Consider the following 12,928-nt stretch of genomic DNA (forward strand, 5'->3'; position numbering starts at 1 on the left):
GAACTGAAGCCAAGTCTCCTGAATCTCAGTGCATGGCTCTGTTCACTAGGTCACAATTCACTGGACGTCTGGAGGGCGAGCAGCAGGCAGAATAGGTGGATAACGGCTACATCTCGCTTGCTTGGACACAATTAGAGTTAGTGGACAAGGGGGACACTGGGCAGGTAATACGTAGGTTTACTCAAACTCTGCCACAGGTTCTGACAATCTTAATCCAGTGGCTTGGTAGAAACAGTTAGATAGACCAAAAAACTGGCCGACACTGAAAATTAATGGCTCGTGGCAAGTGGAAGCGAGACAGTGGCTAATGCTGGGTACCACAGCTGGGTGATCAGACCCTTCTTTTAGATCTGCACTACTGATTTAGAAAAGGAACAACGCAGCCCATTAGACCCCAGAGTCAATACTACAGCGAGAAGAGGTGCAGCTGGTAGTGAGGACGGATTCATCAGGATTTCAAAGCAGGGGGCACAAAATAAAAATGGAATCCAGCGTGGAAGAAAATGCACAGCAGGGGAAATCAGCAGAACCCTGCCCAACAGGAGGGATAGAGCTAGACCCAATAGCAGGTGGACTGGAGTTTGCAAACAGCTCCAGGAGGAGCCAGTGCGGCGTGGAGGTAAAATCATTGTAGCACAGAGGTGACAGGGACTTGACCCTCTCTCTGCTGCTTTGCAGCAGCCCCTGGGGGGAATGTTGTATTCAGCTCTGGCCCTACATTAGCAGAAAGGCACTGACAAGCTGGACAGAGAACAGCATCAACGAGGCTCAGGGGACTGAGTTCTGAAGAAAGACGAAGAGCTAAGCCTGTAGAGAGTGGCAATCTGAGGGCAGTTTGCAACTACTTGAGAGGTGTGGACACCAAAAGGGGAAGAGGATTTCACTAATGGAACAAGTATGCATACTGGGATACATAGGAATGAAAATGTAGGCAGATTATCTTGGGGAAACTACAATGCCACCACACACCAGTCTGGGCAATAGTCTATTACAGGCATCAGGAGAAGCTCAATGGCTTGAGTGTTAAGATTAGACCAAGCACTCGAAAAACTAGCTTTCTTTGGCAGAAACTGACTGGATGGGCTCATGTTTCTTTCTCAGACTGGATGGGCTCATGTTTCTTTCTCAGACTTCCGTGACTTAAGGGCTTCCGCAGCTCACCAGAGAGAGCAGCAGCAGCAGCCCTGGGGGAAAGGAGGAGAATGTTGCCAGACTCACAGAGGTTTCTGGAACCCACAGGGCAGGACAGGCAGCTATCACCCAGGAGCACCTGGAATCTGTATTTTATTCGTTCCATTCTATACAAGTTCTTATCTATTATATTAGATAAAGGCAGGCGGTAGGGAAGAGGCCACTAGGTCACTGATGCTGTGTGTGGTGATATCTGCATAGCATGAGGAGTTAGGTGCAGAGCGTTTAGCTTTGGGACTAGATTAGTAACAACGAGCTGCTGTTCTCTTCCCACGAGGACCAGTCATTTGCACTTGTCTACTGCAGCCATCCAGGTAAAACAGCTCATTCTCTCGGGGTCTTTTCCAAAGCTCACTTCTGTCAATAGGACAGCAGCTTTCTAGGAGCTCTGGATGGGACCAGGGCTGTGACTCTTTGGGCAGAAGTTGGACAAAGGTGCTTTCTACTAAACCCAGGAAGCCAAAGAGAAACAACATTTCGCCGAAGTGTATCATAGTCCAGGACAAACACTGAATTCAGACAGAGGACAGTGCACACTGCATGAAAGACCAGAATAAACATCAGGTGCAGAATTATATTTACCTGTAACAAATACTCCTTACATAAAGCATACATACAAAACCACCAGCATAAAAAGCAAGGCAAAGATCATCACAACGTAAAACAGACACTTCAAACATGCAAAGTCCCCGTTTTTCATTTATGAAACGACTGGATCTTTGGGAGCTTGGTTGGCTTCATAGTCCAGCCAAAAGCTTTGAATGAAAAGGGAGAGAGACATGTCTTTTCCTGGTAGACGGAGGGTCTGATGTGCTTAAGAATCACTCCGGGCCCGTCTGGGACGAAGCACCAAATAGCTCGCTCACTGGCTAAACTGAAAGCTACAATTAACACAGTTAATACCAGAATTAAGTCAAGCCTCCCAATGAATAAAGTATAAAAAAATACTGCAGCTGATCTGTCTTTTATAGATTTCATTATACAATTGTTTCAAAAATACGGTTTTATTTTCACAAATCTTCAATGACGGTTAAACTTCATTTCTTTCCAAACAGTGAATATATAAAAAGGCACTAAGAACTCAAACTACATAAAGACTCTGGATAAATGCTCTCATCCCCCCGTTTCTGAAGAACGGATGGATTTAGCATTGTACCGCTGTTTTGTGCTGTTAAAAAAAAATCTGGACTCCAATGCACAAATCCTGCAGGAATATTTAACAGGCATCCACAAGAGGCCTGCATCCAATGGAACGGTTAAAAGCATGTTGTTAGCATGGGTTTCCTGCCCCACGCCTATCCATTGAGGAAGACCAACTGTGTCCCCTTTAACAGCAGTGCTCTCCAACACAACACTAACTAAGAAGCTACAACCCCTCGCTCCCCCATGGCATAGGAAAGATTGGGTTACACATAGCTGAAACTCGCAATGATGCCAATTTAACCAGAAGAAAGGCAAAAGGTGAATTTGTTAACCTGAAAAGAAACCAGAACATTTAATTTCAACCTCCAAGTTCATGCACCTTCTGGCATCTTACTTCTTTAATTGCGAGGATATGAATTTTTGTTTTGCCCAGTTGATCATCTCAGACATTCGGAGAGTCATGCATAGAACTTGGTGGCTTTACATATGGGCTGCTGTATTGTTCCACCCGGCCATGGGCCTGCCGGCTAGTTACTAGCCAAACGGGGGAAACAAAGCTGCCTGATCAATTTAAGAACTCATTCAGAACATGCATATTTTTTTCAGTTAACACGTCTTTGGCGTCAGCAGGTCTGGAGGCTCTGCCGTTAAGGTGCCAACACAGGAAGCATCAACAGGTGAGCACTGGGGAAATCCCAACTTACGGCATCATGGTATTGAACTAAAATAAATGCACTGTAGGCGGATTAATGGAGAAATGCAGTCAGTCATTCAGCTCAGGCAAACGGTCTCCCACCTGCTCCCTCCCTGGGGCACGTCACACTCGCTGTGCCCCAAAATGAACCCCAGACAGACGTGCCCCATTTAGTGCAACTCTCCTCATGAGACCCCACATCACAGAAAGCCTCTACAGGAAGCCAGTCAATGATGCAAGGCTCCCCCACCCCCCTCCACAGGGTAGCATGTCAGTGCCACAGCAGAGAGGACTAAGCCACTCCAAAGAGACCTTCAGTGAGAACTTACGTGACATTATAGACACACCGGGGAAGAGTTTAATCCCATGTAACTCCATCTGCTCCACAGGAGAGCTTCCACCAGGCCAGCGACAGCTGAAATTGGATAGAGCAGTGTCTCTCGATCAAGAACCAAAGTCAACAATGCCTGGAGGATGTCCTGCCTAGTCAGAAGATGGTGGCAAGCAAGACAGTATTGACGCAGGAGAATGTGCTAGGCACAGAGCAGCCTGCATGGGATATAAAAATCTCTCCCCCACACTTCATAGAGGTCACATTAGAAGCTTGTCATGGGGCCAGAGGCTCTTCAGGAAGTATCAGGGCCTAACTTACCCATGATGACCCTGTGGGAAACACCTGGGAGCCTGAGGTGATCCAGGTGGGCCCCTTTAGTTAATTAGAAATGGAGCAGCTGTCTTAGGAGGAGACTACTAGAACAGGAAGTCACCCAGGGAGGGGAAATGCTCTCTCTAGAGAAGACCTGCAGCTGATGCAGTCTGGATGAACCCACAAGAGGCAGACTAGGCCTCCCTGGGAATAAGCCCTGAACAAGCACTTAGAGTTGACAGTGAGAGTCCCAAGAGAACTGTCAGAGTCCCAGGAGAAGGGACACCATGGGGAGCTCCTGTCAGGAAGCTCCCAGAAGAGAGCTGGTGTTTGCCTCAAGAGCAGAGAGGCCTGCAGTTTGAGCCTGGCTCCTGGGAAGGGAGTAGTAAGGGGAAGAGCATGTTGACCAGGAGACATACACCCCACAGAGGGAGCAAGCAGAGACTGAAGCCCAGCATGGACAGGGTGAAGCAGCTGAGTCAGGGAAGGCCAGGGGGGCTGCTGGCAGTTTGCTGATGAGCAGAGGCAAAAAGACAATGGCAATTCTGGTAAGGAGGAAATGGAGACCTGGGACTATTAATGAATAAAGCTACCCCTGAATAAGGGGTTATTGACGGCAAAGTGAGTCAGGACTGATTGATATAGCCAAAAGGGGAAACTGAGGCCTGGCTCTTGAGCCTGTGACAAAGCTATACACATTTCTTGATATTTCAGTTAGCTTAGAATGTAAAAGCATCACATTTGAATGAAATATCCTAAATCTTGGAAACTAGTACAAAAATTGAGGGGAATTATGAATCCATGGAGTAACTCCACTGGACAATAAAGTTACACCAGGGATAAGATTGACCCAGTTAAAATGTTTCCCCAATAGAACAGTTTGGAAAATCCAACACCAAGACATAGGCTGCGCAGAGCAAGAGAAGCCTGCTTTCCGGTAGTTTGGGAGCATGCTGTGGGACTTGCCAGATGTCCAGGAATTCATCTAACAGGACACAGCAGCCTCCGGCTTCCATTCATTTGTCCTATGCATTTAAATTTGCAGGATGCTACTTTAACTGTCCCAAATTTGGGGCATCCCAACATGCTGTCCTGGCTTCACTTCAATACGCAAAGCTGCTGTGTCATGGCCTGATGATGGTCATGGACTGATGTAACTATGCATCAAGCCACAGATGTCATGCTGCAATTTTATCGTGCCGGATAGATATCACTGCAGTCTTGGTCACCTGACCGTTTTACCGTCTGCAGAGGAAGCATCTCTCTGCTGCAAGATCTCATGTCAATTCCCCTTTAGGGCAGTACCTTTCCGATGATTTTCAACATTTTCAAAAATCAGAAGTTTGACTCCTGAAGAAGTGGCAAGATTTTCAAGAGAGCTGTGCACTCCGCAGTCCAAGAGGAGGTCAATGGGAAATTTTGGTGCCCAGTATTCCTGAAAGTGCAGCCCCCTTGTTAGGTGCCTACCGAATATATGGATTTAACTTTAGGCTCCTGGGTTTGAAAGCCTGACTCTTAAGTTGGTGGCAACCGTAAGAATGATCCATGTAGAAAGTAATCACGTCACGGTCATCTTAGGGCTTCTGTACAGAAAACTAGAATAGAAAGAATAGAAAGGTTCTCTTCTTCTGTACAGAAAACTAGCCTGAGGTAAGCCAGCAATGGCTTCTACTTAGTCCCAATTGCATAAGAAGAGCCTTGGAAACGGAGAGAAGACAGAGGTGAGAGAGTGTTTTAGACTTAATACTGTTCTGTAAGATAAAACAAGCAGGGCTTTAAGGGTGTAGCAACAAGACAATTTCTTCCCCGCACCTAAACTCAAGGGTACAACCATACTAAGCAGCCTAGGTGTAGCATGTTTTCTTGACATCGTCTGCCTCTCAAAGTTATACATGGCGTCAATACTGTATTTGAACTCAGTTCTTGGACAGACAATTCAGCCAGAAATTGCAATTTCCTATCCATTTCTTTCCCAGAAAAACACAATCGTAAAAGAGGGGGGCGGAAGCACCAGAATAAAGGCTTTCAGCATAAAAGAGAAGGAGCGCGGCCTGAGGGGAAAGCGCACCAACACCGGGAAGACAGTGTGGTGCTATGCGAACAGCTCTTTCCAACACGCCTTTCTCCTCGGCATCCGTGTGTGTACGTGCGTGTGTGCTGGGGAGAGCGGGGCTGACAGACAAGCGGTGGTCGTATTCCAAGGACAGCCAAGCTTTGAGAGGCTGGCGGGCAGCACTGCTCACGAACCAGGAGCCCAAGAGCGGAAGCTGCCGCACACAAGATTTCCATCATTTTTGTAGCCAAATAAAAATTGCACACAATGGATCTGACATGTTCTTCGGTGACTAATGTTCCTGTTGGTTAGACACTCCCCAGCAATACAAACCGGCTGTTGAGGAGTTCAGTCCTCCCCTTGTCGGTCACAGGGCTCCAGGGCACCCATGCTGTAATGTATTCCGAGTGCCAAGGGCAGCAGAAACCAAGTAATTGAAGGCAGCCAGCTTAGGGAGCGGCAATGTGCTTCCTGCTCCAACTCCCCTATTTAAAACAGGCTGTGCTTTGTGAGGGGATGTCTACACTGCGCTTAAAAACCCGCAGCTGGCCCGTGCCAGCTGACTCAGGCTGCAGGGCTCTTAACTGCAGCGTAGACATCTGGGCTTGGGCTGGAGCCTGGGCTCTAGGACCCTGTGAGGGGGAAGTGTCCCAGAACTCTCTGAGCCTGACCATCTGCACTGCAACTAAACAGCCCCGCAGCCCGAGACCCACGAGCCCAAGTCAGGCAGCATGGGGCAGCCATGGGTGTCTAATTACAGCATAGGCATAGTGGGAGTGTTTGCAGGAGACAGGTGATTGAATCTGCTCAAATGCAAAGCTAACATGTGGGGAGTGGGGGAAACCCCACTGGAGATGCACTAGAAAGCAGTAATGCCCAGAGACATGGGGCTGCTAGTGGACAGCAATTTAGATAGGAACTTGCAGTGTGATATGGAGGCAAAAGTTAGGCAATGTGCAGAATGCCCCTGAGCAGGGAGATCTTAGTGCCCCTGCCAGCAGGCTCTGGGAAGGCTGTCCGTAAGAGACTGCAGGGCCACACGGGGGGGGAGGGGGTGGTGGTGTGTAGATGGGGCAATTTGCCCCAGGCCCCAACGAGAGTTTTCGACCACACTTCGGGGGCGGGGGGTTCTTCATTGCTGCTGAACACACCCGGAGTGAAGGACCCGCCGCTGCTTCTTCCGCTCCGGGTCTTCGGTGGCAATTCTGCGGCAGGGGTCCTTGCGCTCCATGTCTTCGGCGAAGTGCCCCGAAGACCCAGAGCGGAAGAACCCCCGCCGCTGAAGACCCCAGGCCCCCTGAATCCTCCGGGCGGCCTTGAGAGACTGAATCCAGTTCTGGGGCACTGCAGAGCCAGAAACATGGTCAACAAGTAGGACATAAGTGAGAGAAGAGCAGAGAAATGATTCCAGTGCTGGAGTGACTGGTATACAGGGGGAAAAATAAGAGTAACTAGCTTGGCTAGATGAATAGCGCTTGGGGAAGGCAGGTGTGATAACTGTCTATGAGTAATGGAGAGACAGAAACATGGAGTTGGAGGAATAGTTTAAGGTGTTTTTGGAAGGAGTAATGGGAACCAAATGGGGGAAAGGGGGGAAATTAGCTGAATCAGGGAACACTTTCTAATGGTGGGGAGAAGTGTCTTGGGAGTGCTGGAACAATAACTGATATCACTGGGGAGATCACTGAAAACTGGACTAGACAAAATCATCAAAATGTACTTTAGGGAACAACACTACATTGGATGGGCATGCTGATTGAGAAAGGTTTCCATCTAGTTTCTAGGGTCATGACCTTTTAGAGCCAAAGGCTTGTTTTGCAGGAAGAGCTGCATGTATTTATCACAGGGGCAGAAAGCAAAATAACCTCGGTGGTGCTTGACTGTCTCTTTCCATGCTGAGGCCAGACATCTGGGGAACTTCAGTAGCAAAAAACTCCCACCAACGCATTCGTGGTTTATGCACTGCCGAAGGGGTTTTTTAAAAAAGAGTAAGCAAGCATAAGGTATGTAAGGAATCCCTACAAGATACCATCCTTGAGGATACTTTGGCGTGGTCTCCTAGGAGAGGAAGCTGCTCATATTCTCCAAGCACAATTCTGTTCTTACCAAAAGTTCCCTTCATTCAGCCACTGCTTTTTGTCGATTCCCTATTAGTCACTCCAGCTTCACTGGACAGTACTATTCTATCTCAGAAAAAATGAAATTTTGAACCATCCATATTTCAATGTGAACCATGGATGGCTTTTCCTTTGGGTTTTTGGTTTTAAAATGGTCATCCTAGGGTCCTATCTTTTGATTTCACCAACACTGAGGTAAAAGGAATGACTAAGAATATTATCTAAGAATAAAAATGAACTATCATCTATGGGCATTTTTCCTTATACCAGGCAGTGGCGGTTACTGAAAATGTAAAGAATTCCAGTGATGTTTCAGGCCTACAGCACTGTAGGTAAGGAGGACTGCACACTGCAACCAGGTGAAATTAACTGATGTCTTGAAGAGGAAAAGATCCCTCAGCCAGGTCAATTTATGACTGTGCCACAGGGTCCTGTATTGAACACAGAAAAACAGACTTTGGATCTCTCTTGTTTCAGGGGCAGAACACGTGGGAACAGAATGCCAGCTCTGATTGATGTCCTATTCTTGACAAACTAACATGCCCAGCCACCAGTACAGAATTTTAATTTACTTTAAATTATATCAAAAGAGTGAAGAAAGAAACCCCTGGAGTCCATGAACAAATAGGGTTTTGCTACTGAAAGGGCTGAAGTATCAACCAATATGTTCCTTTGAAGGTCAGTTATAGCGGCCAGTATAGATATTATGGCATGGAATACAGATACAAAAAATAAGTGTATTTATAATTGCCTGTATAATATATACAACCTGTACATTATATATCTATACATCCATCCCCTGCTAATTTCATAGAAAGTTTACTGTATCAGTTTAACTTGTTACCATCTCACCCTTCAAGGGTGACCAAAATCCACTCCCCACGCAAATAGCTACGGATGTTAAACTCAGCCTGGCTGAGAATTTCCTGGTTATTGTAACCTTAAAGGGGAAATTCTAAGCAATAGAATAAATTTACTGTCACTTCCTGTCTGAATTCACCGCCATCTTTTGGGGTCAATCCTGCTAGATGCTCAGAGCCCTGAACTCCCTAAAGTGTCCGTCCTGCAAGAGGTGCCCACGCACCTTGCAGGGTCAGATGCTACGGGTGCTGGGGAGGTATATATGCACCATGGCGCCCTCTGGGGAGGAGCAGGAAACTTGTCACGTCTACTTGTGCTGGACTGGAATTGAGATCGGGTTTTACTGAGTGAACAGTTGTGCTTGTGAAGATTAAGGAGCTAGCAGCACTGGAAACGTGAATCCACCTAGCCCCAGGCCAGAGAGCTCACAGAGCCACAACAGGAGCTCTCACCACACACACACACACACACACACACACGCACAGTAGCCCAACCGATGACTTTGCTAGAGGTAAAAATGTGGTGCCATCTCCTATTTCCCTCAGGCCCTAGGCTTTTCCTGAGCAAAGACTGCCAGCCACGCTGAATGGCAGGGTTGGTTTTAGACCTAGACTGTCCACCAGGACAGCACTAAATGTGCCAACACTCATGCCCCACTCTGCACTATGGGCTGAATTTGAACCAGAGTGCTAGAGGCGAAAGGCCAAGGTTACCCACGCCAACCAACTCCCCTCCTGCAAGGGGACAGCCCAGAGGTCACATTGGCAGAGTTCCCTCTGTGACCAATGAAGAAGAGCCCACACTGGACTTCGCTACAAAACAATCATGTCAGTATCGCAGCAGACAGCCTTCAGGTTCGGATTAGAAATGTTTCGACAACACCAACAATAGGTTTAAATTATTCACATTGTGGTAAACTTCATTTTTTTTTTTTTAAAAAAAGTCTGAGTTACAATAGGAATATCATGTGCAAAACTGTAAACCCGCCATCGGGTCCCAGTGAGCTGTTACTGCTCAATGCAAGTTTCTTGCCCCAGCTTCGTTGCATCGCTCCAGAGCGACGACAGCAAAGAAAACACAAAACCAAAGAGTTCTATGAAGTCAGAGGAAGGGACTCTGGTTCCATCACCCAACCCGGGATCCTCTTTCACAGCACGCTCACCTGCACGAAGACACACACATGCCTTCACAGTAAGAGGGCACCAGCCGACATCACAAAATGGGCACCAGTGAAGCCATTGACATTGGGGGAAAAATAATCAAATCCCGATTCATCCTTGGAGCCTCTTTCAGACTGGAAGGTCAGGGAGACAGCAGCAAATGTTGCTGCACTCGCTACATGGGGGTGAAAGAGAGCAATAAAGCCCCTTTGAAAGGAGCTGTCTTCTCATCCTCCCTCCCGCAGCTGTGTCTCATGACGAATCCTGATCCATGCTGCATCCAAGAGCTTCAATGTCGTTGCTTATGTCAGAGATCATTCGGTCCCACTCATCTCCCTCGGAAGGGGCAGACTGGTCATCCGAACTCCCTGCAGCTCCATTCCCGTTGGTCGTTGAATTGGAGGTAGTGCTCAGAGTCCGTCTGTACCTCCCGAAACTGTCTGTGATAATTCCCCGGCCATCCTTCACCCCGATGGTTTCTAGGAAGTTCTCAAAGTGTTGGCTGTCCTTTTCAGGAATGAATGGTCTAAGGCCTTCCCCAGAAAATAAACAAGGAGGAAAAATTAGTCATTCAATACATTTAGAATGACAACGTTACACTGATCAAGACTATATTTGCGATGTTCTTATCAGTGAGCGCTTTGCCCACGTAAAGGCTTCAGGGTTTGGTTGTAGGACACCATGAAAGTCAAGATGCAGCAACTCAACTCATCCCGTCTCCTCTCCCCCAATAGCTGAGGCTCAAGTAGCAGAGTTTTGTGTTTTAACTAAAACTCAAGTCACCCAAACTGCTAGTGACTGTGTGTGACGGTGTCACATCACCTCCTGCGCTACAGCTTCCCCATCGCTGCCTTACTTCACAAAACAGGCGGCGACACTTAATTAGCTCATGTTCGTAAAGCACAAGGAGATCCTCAGACTCAAGGGACCAGAGGAATGTAGAGAACTACGGAGTGAAAAAAAAGTCAAGAGCAACTGCTCTATCTATGAGACAATGTGCCCCCAAGCTCACGCTCTTCCGTTCCCCAGGCACAGTCTGCAGGAGAAGGCTCCCCTTTCAGTGCTGCTATCTCCAGCAGGTTCAGAGAGAGGTACTCCAGCACCCATTACTTCCACCTTTGCCCCCAGGGAGCTGTTAACCATCTCTCCCAGCCTGACCTCCAGGATTTGGGGTATCCAGTCCAAAAGGGAGCAGCTCTGACCCCTTGCCAGCTGAAGAACGCTTAACAGCATACCCCTGTTTATTGTTGAGACTGTAGAGTGCCCTCCCCAAAGAGCTTACAATCTAGTTTGAAACCGGACACAAGCAAATAAATGCGAGACACAGGAGGGAGGAGGAGAACGCTAAGGAGAGTTGACAGACAAGGTGAGCGGGGTGGTATCTTTTACTGGACCGACTTCTGTTGGTGAAAGAGACAGAAGTTGGTCCGATAAAAAGATATTACCCCACCAACCAGGTCTGTCTAATATCCTGGGACCAACACTGTAAACTAATGAGATCATGAAGTTACATGCTGTAGGCTCATTCAGGGGCATCTTAATTGTTTTAAAGCAAAAATCAATGGTTTGTGACTGCCATGCAGCCTCTCCATCACAGTTGATTTTTTGGTGGGTCTTCCAACATGAGCTCATGGCAATATATTCCTTCTATATAAAAGAAGGTCCCACCCTTTGACAGGGTTCAGGATTGAGTCCAACCATGACTCCATCCTAAAAGCACTTCTACAACCACAGCTAGAGGTCCTGAGACAAACAGGAACCAAAAGGCTGTTTAAAAGAGGATACAGAAAGCCAAGATCCCCCAAATCACGAGTCCAACAGCCCAATTCATCACTGATTCAGAGGCAGTCCCAGTGGCTCCAGCGGAGCTGCAATGGGGTAGAAGTCAGCACTGAACCAGGTCCATGCATTTTAAGACTATTTCCAAAGCAGTTTCCCCAGCCAGGACCAGAGTTTGGGGTTGTTTATTTTATGGACAAGAGTTAACAGCATCACCAACAGCCTGATCAGTGTGGGGAATGCTCTGCTGTAGGCACTGGTGAAAGCAAATCTTGCAAGGAGGAACATATTGATGAACTCCTGGGTCCTGGCAGTAGAAACCCCATTTTGTTCACCTCAGGGTCACGATCCTGCAGCAAACCTCCCAAGGGGCACACTCAGGTCCTTAAGGCATCTCTGTAATTTGCAAGACTACTTGTGGATCCTGTGGAATGATTACAGGTCTCTCTGAGTTTGGTCTCTCACTGTTGGAGGGGAATCTGGCAGGTTACACAGAGAACAGTGGGAGGAGGGAGACAGACCTACTCATCACATGCAGCCTCCCTAACCCCTCCAAAAAACTGCAATTTACAGTTAAAAGCAAACAGCTCTGGCAGCCTCAGTGGCTGTTCGTGCTTCTGAAGACTATTCACAGGGAAGAGATTTCACATTTTAGATGATTATGGTTAGGAGCAGAGATGTTATTCTACCTCTGTATTTGGCACTGGCGCGACTGCGGCTGGAACACAGTGTCCAGATCTGGTGTCCACAATTCAAGAAGGATGTTGATAAATTGGCGAGGGGTCAGAGAAGAGACACGGGAATGATTAAAGGATTGGAAAACTTGCCTTATAGTGTTAGACTCAAAGAGCTCAAGCTATTTAGCTTCACAAGGAGAAGGTTGAGCGGTGACTTGATCACAGTCTGTAAGTATCTACATGGGGAACAAATATTTAATAATAGGCTCTTCAATCTAGCAGAGAAAGTTATAACAGTCCAATGGCTGGAAACTGAAGCTAGTCAAATTCACACCAGAAATAAAGCATAAGTTTTTCACGGCAAGAGTAATTAACCATTGGAACATTTTACCAAAGGTCATGGTAGATTCACCATCACTGATCAGACTGGATGTATTTCTAAAAGCTCTGCTCTAGGAATTATTGTGGGGAAGTTCTCTGGCCTGTGTTCTACAGAACGTCAGACTAGATGATGACAGTGATCCCTTCTGGCCTTGGAATCTATTAATGATCCTGCATTGATCCTTTTGGTAGAATCTGACTGTCAAGGCTAGGATCAAGAATCATA

At 47.2% G+C, this 12,928-nt stretch overlaps 1 protein-coding gene across 4 annotated transcripts in view; it reads right to left on the bottom strand.

Moving 5' to 3' along the window:
• The window catches only part of CCM2 (CCM2 scaffold protein), a 125,769-nt gene that overhangs the window by 35,402 nt on the left and 77,439 nt on the right, over positions 1-12,928 (bottom strand). For 2 of the 4 annotated variants that reach the window (XM_084618985.1, XM_084618986.1), the window contains exon 10: positions 1,746-10,398. The exons of 1 other annotated variant lie outside the window; for it this stretch is intronic. In XM_084618985.1, the coding sequence (XP_084475111.1) occupies positions 10,118-10,398 (281 nt within the window). In that variant the 3' untranslated portion in view covers positions 1,746-10,117. Of the gene's footprint in view, positions 1-1,745; positions 10,399-12,439; positions 12,558-12,928 lie in introns of those variants that run through there. One more of the 4 variants, XM_084618988.1, reaches the window with a different exon arrangement.

Source organism: Lepidochelys olivacea (genome assembly GCF_965140295.1).
Source record: "Lepidochelys olivacea isolate rLepOli2 genome assembly, chromosome: 2".
Taxonomy (NCBI): Eukaryota; Metazoa; Chordata; order Testudines; family Cheloniidae; genus Lepidochelys; species Lepidochelys olivacea.